Source organism: Rhinoraja longicauda, chromosome 17 (genome assembly GCF_053455715.1).
Source record: "Rhinoraja longicauda isolate Sanriku21f chromosome 17, sRhiLon1.1, whole genome shotgun sequence".
Classification (NCBI taxonomy): domain Eukaryota; kingdom Metazoa; phylum Chordata; class Chondrichthyes; order Rajiformes; family Arhynchobatidae; genus Rhinoraja; species Rhinoraja longicauda.
In genome coordinates this window covers 8,757,583-8,777,396 of record NC_135969.1, presented here as the reverse complement: position 1 = coordinate 8,777,396, position 19,814 = coordinate 8,757,583, and the positions used below count along the sequence as shown (strand labels likewise).

The window sequence follows — 19,814 nt, the reverse complement described above, 5'->3', positions numbered from 1 at the left end:
GATTGAACTTGATTACTACCATGTTAAAGCCATAGGGCAGCCCACATTGAATGTTGCGGTATTTAGGCCTACTTCACTAACTCTTCACTTCCACCTAGTGGTAAGGGTTGGTTCTGGAGTTGCAGGACTTGTGTTCAGCAATGACGAATGCATGATACTTCCATGTCAGGGTGTTATTACTTGGAGGGGCTCCTTCAGGAGATGGCATTCCTTTTGCCTCTATCAAAGTAACTACTTTATTCTAGTTTTGTCATTGAGGAATACTTTTTTTATACAGTCGGGTTGTATTCTTTCTCTCAACACTACAGTGGCAGTAGCCATGAATCATATTTATGATGGTGATACTGTGGCGGCTCCCAAGGGTCGGGCCATACTACTACCGACCCCTCGGCACGGGAATGGACCAGTCCCAGGAGGCGGTCCTGGACTCAGGTATAAAAGGACAAGGTTTGGGCGCCAAGCCATTCCGGCAGACTAGACCCGTCCGAGACCCACGAACCAATAAATATACCTTCCCAAAATACCTGGCTCCTTGCCTTTATCAACACGCTACATTGGTGACCTCGACGGTCCATTCATTAGGATGGACAGAAAAACAGAATTCGACCGCCCGTCCGGCTCGCAGGCCGACCAGGCCCCAGCTGTCGACGCGGTAGGCATCAAGCTCCCGACCTTCTGGACCACCCGGGCTCGCATTTGGTTTTACCAAGCGGAGGCCCAGTTCCAGCTGCGGGGCAACATAACGGATGACACCCGGTTTTTCCACCTGGTGGGAGCCCTTGACCAGGACGCGGCCGAAGAGGTAACGGAGTTCCTCCAGGACCCACCGGCCGACGGTAAATATAAAGCCCTTAAGGAGCTGCTGCTCCAAACCTACGGGCTAACCCGAATGGAGCGGGCCGAAAGGCTCCTCCACATGCCAGGCCTCGGTGACCGGCGCCCATCTAGCCTCCTGAAGGAGATGGTCGCGCTGCTCGACGGGCACAGACCGTGCCTAATGTTTGAATATACGTACCTGCACCTGCTGCCGGCCGACATTCGCCTGCAGCTCACCGACGTCTCCTGGGAAGACACCCGGGCCCTCGGCAGGCGCGCGGACGCGCTGTGGGCGGCGCGCCGTGATGACGTCAGTGCGCTAAACGTCACTCGAGAAGCGCCCGATTTTCTCCGGTCGGGCGGGGGAGCTGTGGAAGGAGTGACAGCTACGTCCCGGAGGCCTGCGAGATCGCCCCCGGTGGCCATTGCGGGTCGTGCACCTGCAGTCCCACATCAGCAGGCTCCAGCCAGCACCAGCAAGAGGTACTGGTGTTATTACCACCAGCGCTGGGGTGCGGCAGCCCGACAATGCCGCCAGCCGTGCACATTTCCGGGAAACGCCGGGGCCGGCTACCAATAGTCCCTGCGGTGGCCGGCCAGATTCACCGCCTCTTCGCCTGGGATCGGCGGTCCGGGAGCCGCTTCCTCGTGGATACCGGGGCGGAGCTGAGCGTCCTGCCCCCTTCGCCGCTGGACATTCGTTCTGGGAAGCGGGGGCCCATCCTCACCGCGGCAAATGGGAGCATTATCCAGACGTATGGCGTCCGCACGGTCCACATCGTTTTCGGCGCCAGTCATTTTACCTGGCTGTTTACGATCGCCGACGTCTCCCAGCCGTTGCTCGGGGCCGACTTTCTGCGGGCTCATTCTCTCCTCGTGGACGTCAGGCAGCAGCGCTTGGTCCACTCCGCCACGATGGAGCCCATCGCGTTGCGGCTGAACGACCCCGTTATACGCCCGCTGTCGTCCGTGGACTCCCATTTCGCTCGGGTGCTGGCGGACTTTTCGGATATTATGGCCCCGCAATTCCGGTCATCGACCCCCAAGCATGGGGTGTTCCATTATATCACGACTACCGGCCCACCCCTCCACGCACGAGCACGCCGACTCCCGCCTGAGAAACTACGCCTGGCACGACAGGAGTTCCGTACGATGGAGTCCTTGGGGATCGTCCGCCCTTCCAACAGCCCATGGGCATCTCCACTCCACATGGTCCCCAAGGCAAACGGGGGCTGGAGGCCTTGCGGGGATTATCGGCGGCTGAACGTCGCTACCGCCGAGGACCGATACCCCGTGCCCCACATCCAGGACTTCAACGCCCATTTGGCTGGGGCCACGATATTTTCAAAGGTGGATCTGGTGCGAGGTTACAACCAGATCCCGGTCCACCCGGAGGATGTACCCAAGACGGCAATCATCACGCCGTTCGGACTCTACGAGTTCGTACGGATGCCGTTCGGCCTCGAGAACGCCGCCCAGTCATTCCAACGATTAATGAACGGCGTTTGTCGCGGGTTGGATTTCCTGTTCGTCTACCTCGACGACATCTTGGTAGCCAGCCGCTCGCGGCAGGAGCACTGTGCTCACCTCCGGCAGCTTTTCCAGCGGCTCAGCGAACACGGGTTGGCCATAAACCTCGCCAAGTGCCGCTTTGGCGTGGCCATAATCGACTTTCTCGGCCACCGTGTGTTCTCGCAAGGAGCGGTTCCCCTGCCGGACAAAGTAGACGCCATCCGCCGGTTTCCCCGTCCGTCCTCGGTGCGTGGCCTGCAGGAGTTCGTCGGCATGGTGGCATTTTATCACCGGTTCCTGCCATCCGCGGCCCACATCATGCGGCCGCTATACGAGCTGCTGGCGGGCAAGCGCAAGACCGTCGTGTGGACCGACGAGGCCGTATGAAGGCCCGTACCGGGTGCTGGAGCACGGGCAGACAACCTTTGTTTTGGACATGGGGGGCCGGCCGGAGGCCGTGTCAATTGACCGCCTGAAGCCGGCCCACTTAGACATCGACCAACCGGTACGGGTGGCCCAGCCTCGGCCACGAGGTCGCCCCCCTTTGCGGGTCCCACCGCCTGTCTCTCCAACTGTGCCTCCGCCGGCCCCTCTGTCAACCGATTACCGTACGCGGTCCGGTCGGGTTGTGCGACCACCAGTGCGTTTCGTGCCTCCGGATCTGGGGGGGGTACTGTGGCGGCTCCCAAGGGTCGGGCCATACTACTACCGACCCCTCGGCACGGGAATGGACCAGTCCCGGGAGGCGGTCCTGGACTCAGGTATAAAAGGACAAGGTTTGGGCGCCAAGCCATTCCGGCAGACTAGACCCGTCCGAGACCCACGAACCAATAAATATACCTTCCCAAAATACCTGGCTCCTTGCCTTTATCAACACGCTACAATACATTATTTCTTGTCTCCTATTGCTTTTGAAATGGCTAAGCACACCATTTAATCAGTAATTCTCTCCGTGACCAAGGTTAGTTGGGCAGTCCAGAGTTATTTCCTGCAAACGTTTGGTCAGAGTATCATCACCAATGGCTCCTTTCCTGTCTGCCACTTTTACCTTCAGACCGGGCCTCATAATACTTTTCACATCTGCTTAAATGGGATCATCTTCTACATGTATCACAAATTGATTTTAGTTTTTCTATTGTAAATTTATTCTAGTAATACATTTGGGAGAAAAAAAATGTCATATGCTTCCAGGTATCCATGCAGTGGAGAATTCTGGCTTGCCGAAAGGCTGTGTTCTTTCTCGGATCCTTCAAGTGCAGATGCTTGATATGATGGACATAGATGGAATTTATCCTTTATATTTGAGAGTTCAGCAGCACTTAGAAGAACTTCCAAAAGACAGGTCAGTTGGGATTATGTGATGTGATTGTAGGGGGTTGTGGAACAGAATTGAGTTGTTAATTTTGTGACTATTTATTTCTGAAGTAGTGATAACGTTTCACATCATTCTCTTGCACTGGCTGTCGGCAGTTATCCCCTTTCGATAGAATACCTGTCATTCAATGCATATCTAATTTTACATAATCAATGTGCAGTACTTTATAAGCATCAGTGTTTGGATACAGCTGTTGTACCTAAGCCTTTCTATGCAACAGGTACAAATGCATTTGAAGTTAGAATCCTTTCTCATTATCTGTATAATTAAATATGAAGTTGTGCTGTTCCATATCACTTTGAAATATTTTAAAGAGTAAAATCCCTGCACAATCGGGGGTGAAAGATCTGTTCTCATGCTGTACTGTTCCATGTTTAAATATTTATAGAAACTCGCAGGCTATTTTCATGTCGAATGCAGTATTTTCCTCTTGGCACCATTATCTGGCTTCTGATGCCAAGTTAATTTTCATTCAATTAATACAGCTTTGCGACAGAGAATGAAAGATACTATTAGCAAGTTTCGAACATTAGTTCATCTTTAACATTTGTCGACTGGTAAATTTAAGTTAGCTCCTTTGCAATCTTTAGTTACCTGTATGTCTACTACTGACCACCCGAGGGTGCTATTGGACTAACTGGAAGAAATTCATTCTCTGGAATTGGATGTTGCTGGCAAGAGCAGCATTTATTTCCTATCTGTAGTTCAATCTTTGAAGTTGACAATAACATGCCAACAGTTGTATTGTTGCTATTTGCCAAATAATTAATTAATATTGAGGTTCTATCAAAGAGATTGAAGCTGTGTCCAGGCACCACTTGAAGGTTTGGTCTGCTAACATTCCCAGTAATGAGGCTTAGCATAAAGCATGAAAAATAAAGAGTTAAGTAATTTCAAAACACAATCCTTTCATGTGACTAAATTCCTTTACTTTATTTCATATTTCAGCCAACATTGTGTTTAACCAAGAGCTGTGGAATAGCTCAGTCCAGAAATATTTTAAATCCAGTCTTTTGTTACTCCTTATTTTGGTCAGAAAGGTGTAGTAGGCTTTTTGGTGTAAAACATCAGAACTCTTACAAAAAAATAACTTACTTTTGAGTGTTTATATCCACTATAAGAATCAGATTGTTCTACTGCTAGCTGTTAATGATTTTCTGTCCTGCATCTGGCACTTTCCCACTTCCCAATTCTTCTGTCTCCTCCATATCTGTCCCACTTCCCAGTTCTTCTGTCTCCTCTATATCTGCTCTTCGAAATGTTTTACACAGATGCGTCTGAGATGTCTTCCATTTTCCTTAACTGCAATTTTCTTCCACCAGAGTTGAAAAATCTTGACCACATCTCATCTACTCCTCACACCTCTTTTTAAGCAGTTAGTTTAGAGCTCCTAGGTTCAAACCTTCCACCCCACTAGCCTTAACATTTAACAAATCATTATTGGAAATTTACACTACCTTTAAAGAAGTTTGCATAATCTGGTATTTGCTTTCATTCCTCAACTTTCAGCAATACAAAAAGACCAATCCCTTTGTGATTCTTTGGCCTGCATTTCCATCTCCACCAACTACATCCCTCCTCATGACACTTGCCCATGCAACTGCAGGAGATACAATTTCAGATGGGTTGTTTTTTTATTTGGCTGAGAAGTAACCTTTTCTGCTATAAGACATACATTTGTAATATTAACAGTTTTCCCTTCTCCACAGTCATTACCTAATCTTTGAGGCATTTCTAGCATTCTTTTAGTTTCAGATTTGCATTTCACAGCTTTAACCTGTCTCCTCGATTGTTTTGGCTTTCTAACTTGGTAATCTATAAAACAATGGGCTCTATTACCATTGGGATAACCTATCAGTGAAATTTCTTTTCAGTTGTGATGTTCAGATATTCAACTGGAAAAGTTAATTTTCTCTCTTTTCATAGGTGCTGCCTGACCTGCTGGATATTTTTGGCATTTCAATTTTATTTATGCTTTCATGTAAATTTATTTCCGCTCAATATCTTGATCAGCAGTTAATCAGAAACTATGCGAGTCATAGAGTGATACTGTGTGGAAACTACTTCAACTACTTCCTCTGGCAGCTTGTTCCATACACCAACCACCTATTGTGTGAAAAGGTTACCCTTCAGATTCCTAATAAATCTTTTCCCCTTCACCTTAAACCTATGTCCTCTGGTCCTCGATTAACTTGCTCTGGGCAAGAGACTGTGCATCTACCTGATCTATTCCTTGCATGATTTTATACACCCCAATAAGATCACCCCTCATCCACCTGCACGCCAAGGAATAGAGTCCCAGCCTACTCAACCTCTCCCTGTAGCTCAGACCCTCTAGCCCTGACAACATCCTTGTAAATCTTCTCTGTACCCTTTCCAGCTTGACAACATCTTTCCTGTAACATGGTGCCCAGAACTGAATACAATACTCTAAATGTGGCCTCGCCAACGTCTTATACAACTGCAACATGACCTCCCAACCTGTATACTCAATACTCTGACTGATGACAGTCTAGCAGTCATAGGACACCAGCAGCAATTAACTGATTAATGCTCCATGTACTTGCTTCCTTGTTAATAAAGAGAATGGAAAAAACTGTGGATGCTGGTGTAGTCTAGGTGGTTTTGTTCAGATGAAGGGCCTCGACCTAAAATGTTGTCTGTCCGTCACATCCACACTTGCTGCCTTACCTGCTGAGTTACACCAGCAGTTTATTTTGCTCTGGGTTCCCACATCTTCATTTTCTTGAGTGCAATAAAAACAAAATATTTATTGCACTCAATAATATTCATATGACCTGAAATTTTAACTGTTTCTCTTTCCTCTGCTGCGTGATCTTCATTTGCTTGTTTCCTTCACAACAAAGCCCAGAAAGACATAATTTACTTGTTACATCGGTTGAGAGGCGATTTAATATGAATTACATATAAATGTTCATATGTAGCATATATTTAATTAATTCCATACTTCCCTTTACAGGAGTAGATTGCATTTAGATGGTCCTTACAATGAAACTTTTTATGAAAGTCTATCAGATCTTTCACAAGATGACGACACTGTGGACTATGCAGTTGGAAAGGTAAAATAAGACTTGTTTTCATGCATTATGTAATGGAATTAATAAAGTTCATAAAATGATGATTTTATGTTGATTTGTTAAAAAATGAGTGGTGCTGTCATCCAATGTGGTTTTTTTTTAATGATCCATGGTCCAAATGTCCTCTAAGCTGCGTGGAATGTCAAAGACCTTTTTAATCAGTTGTTTCTCTTGTGATTTGAAGATATTTAGAGTTCGAAAGGAAAGATTGAACATTAAAAAAATTAAATCAACTTCAAAGCTCGTGAAAGGTATTTTGTAAAGGAAAATTAAATTATGAATGAGATAAAGCTGAAAGCCCATGTGGGAAGTGTATTTGGTCACCTGCTGGGTATGGCTATACTCTGGTCCTGGAATCTGTGTGGACTCTAGTGATGGAGCAGAAGCTGAACCTCGTACAGTCAGCAGTAATGGACTGGCAGGGAATTTGGAAATTAGCTGATTTTTGCTTTTTGGAATTGCCAGTAAATACTATGTTTGTTATGAGCTTTTGGCGTAGTCCAATTAGTTCAATTCCTTTTGTATCAAAGTGTAATATGATAATTATTTTAATTTATAAAATTTTGTCAAATTAATGCTATCATGAGTTGGCCTTTCTGACCAGCTTGTCGAGTCTCTTCCCTTCCGCCGCTGAGATGCTGCTGCTCCAGCAGACCACTCCATACAAAATGGCCGATGCAACCACCATGTTGTAGAAGGTGCTTAGGAGTGCCCCCTACACTCCAAAGGACCTGTCTCCTTAGCAGATAAAGTCTGCTCTTGCCCTTTCTGTATAGCGCATCGGTGTTTTCAGTCCAGTTCAGTTTATTGTTGAGGTAGACACCCAGGTACTTATAAGAATCCACCCTCTCGATGTCCATTCCCTGGATGTTCACCGGTGTCGGGGGGACGGGACCTGGCTGTGCCTGTGGAAATCTACCACCATCTCCCTGGTTTTCCCCGCGTTGATCCGGAGGCAGTTCCACTGGCACCAGTCCACAAACTCCACAAAATAGAATAGTTGATCCAATTCTAAGTGATGAACAAAAGGAAAATTGAGATACTAGAGAAAAATAAGGACCAAAAGTATTAGTAAAAAAAAAGTCAAGATTTTATTATAATGAAAATGTGAAGGCAAGCGACTGCATCATTGTAAAAAAAAATGATTGAGGTTATTTAGCAGTGCTTAGGACGTCTCACAAATGGACAAACAAAATTTTGCATTTTATCGTGGCATAAAAAGACTGACTTTGTTCTGACAACAATAAATTTGCTTTAATAGAGCTTCACGGGAAAATCTTCCATCAAATTCCATGTGAAAGATGTATTTTGATGGGGCAGATTCCAGCTCTTTAATTTTAAGTGGGAACTGATTGTCAATAGCATGAGATTGATAGAGCTCCAAAGTAAGAATTGAGTCCAAAATCTATCTGAAGATGACATGATCATTTAAATTGTTCAGAATATTTAGTACTACTACACCATGCGTTTCAATGAATATCATTGAACATTCACACTAGTTGCAATAAGGAATAAAATAAACTGCAGGAGGAACTCGGCAGGTCAGGCAGTATCCATGTGGAGGGAAATGGACAGACGATATTTTTGGGTTGAGACCTTTCTTCTGGCCAGTATAAAGAGATGAGGCAGGTGGGGCATTTATTGGGCTGGATTAGTCATATCTGGCTGGTTAATAATTAAATACTTACACTTTTAAATTTTAAATTAACTGCAACCTTCCTGTCTCCCTCGGGAGACTGTCTCCGTTGAAATAATCCGATGCACATTCAGTACTTGGATTTCCCAATGTAGTTGATGGAAAACTGCAGGAAGTTGATAATCCTCTACTCGTCTCAAACAGCAAACATTTATTGAGGCCTATTTGTGCAAAAATGAAATTCCCAAGATTTGAATTGGGTTGTCATTCTGGTGCAAGTTCAGTTTGTTACTTTGCTAGCAAGAAAGAATCAGTCAGAACACTCCAAGGGAAGTTCACTCATGACAGATTGGCCTGTCAATTATATTGGTAATTAGTAGGCTTCTGCAAAATTAATTGTTCGCAATGCAGCCAGACATCATTCTCCTTTCTTTTCATATGGCTTAACATTGTTGTATACGGACCCAGTGATTAGTTATTAGCCTGATACATGTTTTGACCAGAAAATATTTTATTTTTTATATATATATACAGATACATCAGTACAGGATTGCCACAACAGCCAAGGATTGCTCTATTATGATTGCACTTTCTCCTTGTCTTCTGGAAGAACGGTAATGGGGCTATTTACTTAAAATGTACTAAAATAAGGCCAACTTTATAAATAGATAAATGATGGGGGGGGAGAGAGAAACAGTCCATACAAATCTGTGAAGCGAATTGATACAGGCAAGTTGGAAATTGTTTATTTTAGTTGGATCTGAGAACAATACTAGTTGCTGTGTATTTCAATAATTATTTAATTGGGAGCCGTTTATGATGCAGTCCCAGCTTGCTTCTATCTGGGCATCTCGGTGAATCTCAATTTAAAAAATAAACTTTGGAAAAAAGCTTTCACTGTACCACAGAATAAAGCTCAGAGTAAAATCTGTGTTGTGCAAAGGCTTTGATTGAAATCCACCACTGACTTTCCGGTTAATCACATATATATCACAGCTATTGATTGCACAAAGGTTTACGGTTTCACCTTAATTCATTTCTGGTAAGCTTATTCTTGAATTCATTCATTTTTATGTTAAGTGGATTTGACTGTTTCAATAAATTTTCTTACAATAACATAATCTGAAACAAAATTCCGTTCTATAATCTCGTTGTATCCCTGTCCAATGACAATAAAGATATATTGTAAAGGCAGGTGACCAATATATTTATAAGCGGTATTTAAAATGAGTTAAATCTAAGAAGATTTGTTATATAACTCATCCAACAATCATGCAATTTCCTATTCAAGAAAAGCCTTATTGCTTTTAATCTTAATAATGGAACTGAGGGTTATTATGTATGATTCATAGCTTTACTTATCTTTAATGTGGTTCCATTTGCCAATCTTAATCCAATGTAAAGTGCGCACAGCATTGGATGATTGATGTTTCTGGCACTAAGCTATATAATTCCATGTTTCTATTTGGGGATTTGTTTGAAGTAGAACTGAAGCCTTTTTTTAATGTTTTTTGTTACCATTTTAATGCAAATAGTTTCCTTTATAAATGATGTAACCTCTGCATTAACAACCAGTGTTGGTAAAGAATTGGATGTGTTATAAACATAAGAAATAGAAGCAGGAGTAGATCAAATGGCCCCATGAGCCTGATCCTCCAAAAGAACGACTGATCCTGCACCACCAGTACTCCAATTCTCCAGGTGATTGAAAATCTAACGCAAGTGATTGAAAAACTAGAACCCTCTGAGAAGATATTTCTCCCATTCTTGATGAATGGCACCTTATTCTGTGACTAAGCCCTCAAGTTCTACTTTATCCAGCATAAGCCCTACAGGATCTACAGAAAATGGTGGAAACAATCAGTAGATCAGGCAGCACCCATGGAAAGTGAATCAGTTAAATTTTCAGTTGCAAAACTTTTCACAAGAATGATGAAAGAGAAAATAAGTTGGTTCTCTGTAGCTGACAAGGGATAGGCTTCTATCCTTATCTCACTTTTTTGTCTTTTTATCTTTGGCCTTTGTTCAACCATCTGTCAATCAAAGTCCCCTCGCCTGCATCCACCTATCAATTCCCAAACTTTGTCCTGCCCCCATCTTTCGCCCCTGCCTACTGCAATCAGTTTGAAGAAGAGTCCTAACCTGAAACATCGTCCGTCTGTGTTCTCCAGAGATGTTGCCTGGCCTGCTGAGTTACTCATGCGCTGCGTCACCTTTTGTGTTTTAGTTTCGTTTATTGTCATGTGTACCGAGATATAGTGAAAAGCTTTTGTGTAGTAGCCAGTCAGCGGAAAGACAATATATGATAATAATCGAGCCATCCACAGTGCATAGATACATGATAAGGGAATAATGTTTAGTGCAAGGCAAAGCCTGTAAAAGTCCAATCAAAGATCGTCTGATTGCACTTGTTTGCTTTGATTTGTGTATAGAATTATCTGATTTGATTAGATAGCAGGCAAAATAAGCTTTTCTCTGCACCTCAATACAGGAGGCAATAATAAGCCTAAACCCTAAAGACTTTTTCAAGCCGCCTTCAAGCTTGAATGACACAATGTAATATATTTGTGGTTCTCATGTCTTTTCCTTAAAGGAGTGCCAAGAACTGAATGTGGTGTACCATTTGTGGTATAAAAAGTATGTACAGGAGATGGGTAAATAACTAATTAACCTTTTAATTTTTTTGTTTTGGCAATTCAAAAAAAGGATGAATAATCAGAATTCCTCAGTGATGAAGAACATATGCAAATGTGTGAATTTCTTTTTATTGGAATAAGGTAGAGGATCTTATGTAAATCTAAAGAGGTTTTGAAAAGTAAAAATTTGAAATCAATTGAGTGAGGGGAAAATGGATGAAAAATGGTACCTCCGATATAGTGGCATTCATTCAATCTTGGAGTGTCAGCCTTGATCTTCATAGCAAGTTCTACAAGGACCTGAAACCTACAAGAAAACATTCCATATTTCTTTTTGTAGTGAATGTTAATTCTTTAAGCAATACCTATTTTTTAAAGTATGATGTTTATCTGCTTTCCTTAGTGCTCTAGCAAATTGAATTGGTGCAGAACAGGTTGCAGAGAAGCAAGATTTTTTAAACTGAAATAGCTTAATCTCCAATACTCTGATTTAATTTGCATACATTCAAATTTGTATATTTTGATTCTAGTGGCATGCAATATATCAACAATATTGCTTTTTTTCTTCACAGGCCTGAACCAAGTACCGTAATTAAGACATCAAGAACTTTGTTTGCGTATTCCATCTCCATTCTTGATTTGGATCCCAAACCATATGAGAACATTGCACACCAATATAAATTAGATGGGAAGATCATAAATTATTATTTGCAGAGCACGAGGGCCAAGAAGGAAGTTCCCACTGCTAACTTCTACAGGGGCTATGAAGAGTGCACACTGTTTTTTCATTCAGTATGAGTTTCTGTTGGGCGTTAACATCTAATGTTTAATAAAATGACTGCACTGACAGTGACCCTCAAGTTCAAGTGTGAGAAGTTTAGGAAACAGCTCACCCGAGTCGGTCTGAATATTGAAGGCAGCAAAAATAGCTTTGGATTTTGAACCTTGCTAAATTTTACATTGGATGCTATTATTTGAAAAGCATGCCCTTCCTCATTAATACAATAGCACTAAGGACAGTTTTTTTGGAAAGTTCAGTACTTTTTTTCCAAGAGGAACTGTAGATTGTAAATGTGCGAGCACAATTTTCAGTGATTCTAAGCGAGTTTCAGGAAGGATTCTTAGCGTGGAGAATGGTGCAAGTTCTTTAAAGGCAACTGAAAAAAAACACCTTTAGTTACATAACACTGATAACTAGGAGAGTATTCCATTAACACCAGGGAAGTTATGCACTTTCTCACCATTACAGTTAATTTTCTTTGATTTCAAGTGTGATTTCAGGCTATCACTGGTGACAAACACGATTAAAATAGCTTTTCTTGGCTTTGGCTCATTACTCACTGCTGCTGGTTTTTGGCAGTCTGCGTTTCTATGCCTTTGGTTTTGTGCCATTGTTTCTTCCCAGTCAGTGAGATTTGCTGCTGTTAGTGCAGATAATTGTAACAACTAAATGTAGTTTTACATCTAATCTAACCACTTAAGAATAGTACCACTGAAACTAATTGATAATTTTGTTAGATACTATTGATCTCTTGCACTAAGAACACATCTAATACTGCTTCCAAGTTTTGGATGCTGATTAGCAGTCATGTAGTTCAGGAACTGAAAATGCTAAAGATGCATCAGCATTATTTAACTCTATTCTGAACTTCCAGATTACAATTAAGTTTGAATTTGTCAGACTTTTTTGTTTTGTCTGAGATTTATTTCCCTGTCAGCGGTGGATACACTGTATAACAAATAGTGATATTTACTCTGGAGCAGCAAAAGCTTTGGCAGTTATTAAATATGGCATGTGGGTTCTGTAATTTTATCACTGAAGTGTACTTGGGGAATTGCAGGTATTTGACATTTTTCCGTTCAAGGGTTAAAAATAAATAGCCATCTCCTAGCCTTGCACTAATGACTGTTCCTCAAGTCACCTCCAATATACAGTAAATAAGGATTTTAAAATATTATGTGAAGTCAGACTTGCTATCATTGGGAATCAAAATAAAATTGCAACATCACAAAACTGATAAATTGGACCATCTACTTTGTCATCAGCAGTAAAAGATGATACCTTTCCAGTGAATAGTTTAAAGATGGAGCAATATTAATGATGGCATGTGTGGAATTGCTGTAAAGGAAAAACCTATTGCTAATAGTAATATAACCACGCATAAAAGAATGAATAAAGACATAATCATTAAGCTGTCTTTGTGGCAGATAATGAGTTATTGGAAAAAAGAGTGAGATTAACATATATTCAGGCAAAGCACTGAAAGGATAGAGCCAGGTGCAAGTGTAAGCTGGGAGAAAGTGAAATGAACGTACTGAATTTCCCAAGTAACGTTGAGAGGAATACAGAGCATGACGAACTATTTTGCAGGGATTTGGATTATTTTACTCGTTAATTCTCTTTCAATGGCCTCTCAACTTTACTTGGATTGTCAAATTATCTTCTTGTGCCCTTAAAATTGTGCATAGATTTTACATTTCTAGCCTTGTTTTACCAAAGTTAACTGTTGAGTAATGGACAAAGTGAATGTAGAATTCTTAAACATGGATGTTTATTTATCAGGAATTGCTTGAAACTGAAGACTAATCATAATTTCATTTGTCATTTTAATTGGAGATAATTGTGTAAACAGAAAATAATTACATTTGAAAGGAAACCTTTAAACTTATTGTTCCTAACACTTTTCTTTCCCATTTTGATATTTCACATTGAAGGAATTCATTCATGAGTGAAATGAAACAATATAATTAATTGTCACAGGCTAGTTGAGTTACTCATATTTGAGGCACCAGATTTTCTGTTGCGTCACAATTTCGTGACCTTAGAATTGACTGCAAAAATACATTTGTGGATAAAAATTATATAGAGCAAGCAAAATAACTTATGAAAAATTCTGATGTTTATTTTACTTTAAAAAATAATTATTTCCCAACTCCCAGCTGAGTGAGGTGGACTGATGATGCCATATGGAACCCATTCAATGCTTTTATGCAATTTTCTATATCCTAAATAAAGTTGAGCCAGTTTCTCATTTTGTAGGAGAATGTTATTTTTCTATCACTACTTAGTTCTGCTCTAGTGTTAGTCTTGTTTCTGATGATGATGTCATCCTTGTGCATCTTTCCTTCACAATACACAGAGCAATTGTTGCCCAACAGGATTAAAAGAACCAGAAACAGGTTTTACTTTCTACATTGTCCAGTTGAATCTCAAAAGCAGCAACTCAAAGAATGTTTTATTATCTGGTAGCAGAATCAGAAACCACATGCAGAATCAAGTGCTGACAGTGAACAGTTAAAATGATCTGGGTTTAATTAAGATATCTTGATCTTGAAGAGAATAATATTACAAACTATCTAGGTTTTCAGACATTTATTTTTGACATCTGAGCTAAACAACCCTAGGAATAGTGCTTGATCCCAATGCTGTCCTGGGCGAGTTAATCATTTTAGTTGCACCAGAATGATTGAAGAGTGTGCTGAATACAGCTGGATTAACTTACTGTTCCAATTGATTTTGCATTCATGAAATAAGGTTTACATTTTAGCCAGTGCTGCTGCTCTTTGCCCTGTTCTCAAACAAAGCTTGGTGTAATGGTAACTTCAGTCTTTTGCAGTAAACTCTTTTAGAATTGCCATTACCTCACAGGGAGTGGGAGACTCAGAGCTCCAACAGAGAGATCTTCAAGACATTTTTTCCAGTTTAATAGTTGTTTATTTAAGTAGTTGTACAAACAAGAAAATGAACATACCAGACTACTTATTTCGCATTCAAGTCATTAGCTGGCTGCTCTGTTCTGTTCTCCCCGCTTGCTCACAGCTCTCGTTGTAGGTCTGGTAAGAACTATATCTCACCAAACTTTCCGTGTCTTAACTCCTCCCAGTCCTTGTGTCTCCAGATATATTACCTAGTTCTGGCTCCTCTTAGTACGTTATGCCCATGTATGTATTATTCTAACGACAGCCCCCAAGTGTCCAGAATAAACAGCAAGATATAGACAAAATAATATAATATGCAAACGCAGCCAGCACAAACACAAATGGCTCCTACACACCGGCCCCTAATTGTTCTACGTATATAACAAAACAATTACTAATAAACATTAAAAGGAGCTCTAAAAACTAAACACATAATCCAAAGAAAAGGTATGCACCGTATGTTGGCATCTAATCTACTTTAGTGATTCTTCAATCTACGGCTACCTGTCTTCACTGTACTCAGGTATCAGCTTCTAGGAACAGACATACCTTTGTTAACGGTCTTTCCAAAATGTTGCTCTTAGTCTGAAGTCGAACTGTGCACAAGGCCTTGTGCATCTGGTATGGTCTCCAATATTCTGCCCATTAGCCTGGAGCCTCATGGTGCAGTGGAATCAGCCACCACAACAATGTCACCTGGAGCAAAGCTTTTTACATTCGAACACCGTTATCGTTCTTGGATTAGAGGCAAGTATTCTTGTATCCATCGTTTCCAAATGAGTTCTACCATATATTGTACCTGTCTCCATCTGCGTTTAATGTATTAGTCTTCCGTTACAAAGAGTCCAGGTGGTAGTATTGGCTTGGCTTTCAACAGAAGAAGATGGTTTGATGTGAGTGCTTCCAGATCCATTGGATCATCAGAACTTGGTAATGGGTCGATCATTTAAAATTGCTTCAACTTCACAAATTAAAGTTTGCAATCCTTCATCATCCAGAACTTGTTGGCTAAGAACAGAGCACAGCACATTTCGAACCATGCGGATCAATCGTTCCCATACACTGCCGTGATGGGATCCTACTGGAGGGTTAAAGTACCACCTTGTCCCTTGCTGAAGCATAGCATCCTGGATCTTGTCCTGATTCAAGCTATTGAATGCTTCTCTCAATTCTCTTTCTGCTGCGATACAATTTGTGCCATTGTCTGATCTTAAAGATGAAACTTGACCTTGTCTACAAATAAATCTTTGTAATGCATTGAAGCAGGAATCTGTCAAGTGTATATGCAACTTCAAGATGTACTGCCCTGCTTGCCATGCAGGTGAAGATTACACCATACCTTTTAACAAAACTTCATCCTCTTTTGATCTCTATATGACCAAAGTAGTCTCCTCCTAAATCTGTAAATGGAGGCTTGTCAGGTAGAATTCTCACCACGGACAAATCTGCCATCTTTTGTTTTAATGGTGCCACTCTGCATGTTCCCATTATGAATGCAACATGCACTTCTTTGCGATCGTTTTCCAGTCTTGGATATGAAACAGTACCTTAGCCACTTTCGCTGGCGTCTGAAAAGTGGTGCAGCTGTGCATATTTAATTTGATCAAAGCTAGTGGACTTCGTGGTCCATTTTAAACTCCGCAATCTTGTTGAGATTTGCTTGCCATCCTGTCCATCGCTGAGAAGGTTTGGAATATGTTTTCATCCCATCCAAGTCTTTCCTTGCAGAGCTCCTGCATAATCAGCTTGGCTGGCAGAATAAATGGTGCTAGAAATCCTAAACGGTTGTATATAGAGCCGACTATGGACAAGATGCCATGTCTAGTGTATTGTCGTTCTTGTGCAGCAATTCTGAACTTGAGCACATCTGTTTCAACGCATCAGCGCAATCCCAGTGCTCTTTCCATTGGCAGATTATCTTTGTCCAAGACGAACTCCTTGATCTCTTTGGTTCTATTTTCTTGAGGAATGGATGCCAATACAGCACGGCTGTTGCTGATTTAGTTCGAATTGATTTTGCATTCATGAAATAAGGTTTACATTTTTATTAGTGCTGCAGCTCTTTGCTCTGTGTTCTCAAACAAAGCTCTGTGTAATGGCAACTTCAGTCTTTTGCAGTAAACGTTTATAATTGCCATTACTTCCCTGGGAGTGATCTTGACGCAGAGCTCAAAGAGAGATCTTCAAGATGGTTTTTTCCAGTTTAATAGTTGTTTATTGAAGTTGTACAGACAAGAAGATGAACATACCAGACTAATTTTGCATTCACGTCATAGCTGGCTGCTCTGTTCTCCCCGTCTGCTCCCAGCTCTCGTTGTATGTCTGGTAAGAACTGTATCGCCAAACTTCCCGTGTCTATCTCCTCCCAGTCCTTGTCTCCAGATATATTACCTAGTTCTGGCTCCTCCCAGTATGTTATGCCCATATATGTATTCATCTAACAACAGCCCCCAAGTGTCGAATATAATACGTCAAGATATATTTAGACAAAATAATATATGCTAACGCAGCCAGCACAAACACAAATGGCTCCTACACTCAGATCAAATTCTTCGCCTCGCTAGACTAATTGTTTTTCCCTGGAAGTTGTATTAAATGATCTTCCTGTTCTTAATATGAAAATGCTAAATTTGCACTAACAAGCACCAACTTACAAAAAAAAGTGCATGGGTGATGTTTCCATTTCCTAACTGTTAAACTTATTAGTTTTATCCAGGTGCTTTTTGTTTTTTTATATTTAAATGGGTAAATCATAAATATTCGCTGGTTTAAAAAAAACGTAGGATGATTGTAAAGAAGCTCTTTAATTTGTTGCCCACACTGGCCATTTCAAGAGGACTTTTATCAGCGGCACTTGCTCGTCTCTCCTGCATCAGATCTCCATGGTAGACACAATTCTGGGTTACTCCCGAGTTCAATTCTGTTCCTATCCAATGTTCACACCGAAGTATTTTCCAGTGGAAATTTGCTTATCTGTCCAATTGATGTCCCAATTGAAGTAAATTAACCCATCAGTCATCATGTTCAATCTATTAGTATTGTTGATATTAATGTTAACAATATTATCTCTGACATTGTTTTATTTCCATTTATGATTTCAATATTAACCAGATTTCTGCATTGCTAGTCCATCGAGAAATGGAAAGATATTTGACTTGAATATGAGGCTTTGAGAGAGAAAAAAATAAAATTCTATGATAGCAACATTTTGGCTTGTCTTTTAAGGTGATTTGAAATTTTTGGATATAATAAATTTCTGTAAACATGTATACTTAATAAAAAAGGTTTTTCTAGTTAAATAATTAAAAATAAGTCTTCACTTGAAACTTAATGTTCCTGCTGCTGGCTCGAGTGATGTTTTAAACATTTTTGATTTGACTGGTTGGCATTGTACCTCAGTGTTTAGTGCCAACAGAAATTACACCTGTAAGTAATATTTAATTTTGAAATGGATTGGAGAGGTTTCTTCACTTCTCTTGTAAACATCTCCAGGCATGTTTTATGTATATTAAAATGATGTTATCCAATGCAGTTGTCATACTCAACAGTCTTGTTCCTGTTGCATTACCTATCACTCTCAAACTAAAATAGGCTTTCATGTCCAGTTGCTGAAGTGACCAGGAACATGAGCATTGTGAATGATGATGGTGAGTGGTTTGAATCTGGTTTGTCTGTTAACAATTATGTTTAATTGGGGGGTCTGGATTGTGCTGAATTAGTATTATCAGCAGAAGTGGTTGGATGATTTACTTCATAATACTGTAGTATTTTGCTTTATGGAACACAGCCTAGATAGGGTCTTTTAAAAAAAGGTTTAACATCATTGTTTATAACACTGGTCTTCAGTGCCTTGTGCTTTATTAAACCACCCAATGATTGCTGATTTGTAATTTTAATTTAATCTGGTCCTATTTTACTTGTATAAAATGTCAATTACAATTGGTACAGTTTCTGACCATTGATCGTTCGTACCACTATTTCATTCTGTACTTGAGACTTGTGTACTCAGCACTTATGAAGCTGTGAATTGAACTACCATTGTAAGAGTGAACTTTCAAATGTATTTTTCCATTAGTTCAGACTACTGTGGAAAAGATAACTTGTAGAAATCTTGTACAAATGCAATATGTAAATATTTGGCAATTTATATTTAAATGCTATATTTATTTTTCATGTGACAGTGCCATAGGAGAACATAAATGTAGTTATGGCAAGTCCTGATGTACAAAATTTTACAATAGTACGATTAATAAAAATAATGAGTTAATCAACTTTATTTGCATGAGTCTTTGTTCTGATGCACAGTTGCATAGCTTAGAGAAGATAGTTTAGGGTTCCTTGCACAGTTCAATTAAGCACTCAATGGCAGCTTCTATTCCATGGAGACGTAAAAGACATCTAAAGCTGTTGGGTGCACTGTCCATGACCTTTCTTGTATCGAAGTGGAGTGCTGCAGAGAAAATATTCAGAATTTAAGTTCACAAAATTGTTACAGGTCATGATTAGTAAAACATAAAGAGGAATTGTTAATATGGGTTGTTTCATTTCAAATTCCACCCTCCCTTGAGCTTAACCTGATTTTGTCTCCTTCCCAGTTCTTACAAAAGACTTTGAACTGAAATGTTGATTGTTTCTCTTTCCACTGATGCAGCCCGACCTGCTGAGTAGAGGTCTGTGCCCATTGTTTGTCATGTACATCAATGATTTGCTTGAGAATATAATTCAAACCAGGGAAGGACAGGGTGTGAAGTCAAACCAGGGTAGGACTTAAACAGTGAACAAAAGGAGCCCGAGGAATACTGTTGAGCAGATGAACCTACAAATTCAAAGTTCCCTGAAAATGGCAATACAGGTGAACAGGGTGGTAAAGGCGTTTGGCATGCAGACCTTTATCAGTTAGAGCAATGGGTATAGAAGTTGGGATGTTATGTTGCTGTTGTAGAAAGTGGTGAGGCCACACTTGATGTATTGTTTAATTTTGATCACTGTTATAGGAATGATGTGATGAAGCTGGATAGCGTGCAGAAAAGATTTACATGGAT

At 40.7% G+C, this 19,814-nt stretch overlaps 2 protein-coding genes across 4 annotated transcripts in view; one reads left to right on the top strand and one right to left on the bottom strand.

Moving 5' to 3' along the window:
• ippk (inositol 1,3,4,5,6-pentakisphosphate 2-kinase) overlaps window positions 1-19,034 on the top strand; it is a 61,416-nt gene extending 42,382 nt beyond the window's left edge. The window contains exons 10-14 of one of the 2 annotated variants that reach the window (XM_078414024.1): window positions 3,520-3,670; window positions 6,684-6,783; window positions 8,972-9,051; window positions 11,646-11,867; window positions 14,207-19,034. In XM_078414024.1, coding sequence (XP_078270150.1) covers window positions 3,520-3,670; window positions 6,684-6,783; window positions 8,972-9,051; window positions 11,646-11,867; window positions 14,207-14,372 — 719 coding nt within the window. In that variant the 3' untranslated portion in view covers window positions 14,373-19,034. Of the gene's footprint in view, window positions 1-3,519; window positions 3,671-6,683; window positions 6,784-8,971; window positions 9,052-11,645 lie in introns of both variants that reach the window. The other variant, XM_078414023.1, reaches the window with a different exon arrangement.
• The window catches only part of cenpp (centromere protein P), a 211,202-nt gene continuing 210,073 nt past the window's right edge, over window positions 18,686-19,814 (bottom strand). For both annotated transcript variants that reach the window (XM_078414026.1, XM_078414027.1), the window contains exon 9: window positions 18,686-19,222. In XM_078414026.1, coding sequence (XP_078270152.1) covers window positions 19,101-19,222 — 122 coding nt within the window. In that variant the 3' untranslated portion in view covers window positions 18,686-19,100. The remainder of the gene's footprint in view (window positions 19,223-19,814) is intronic.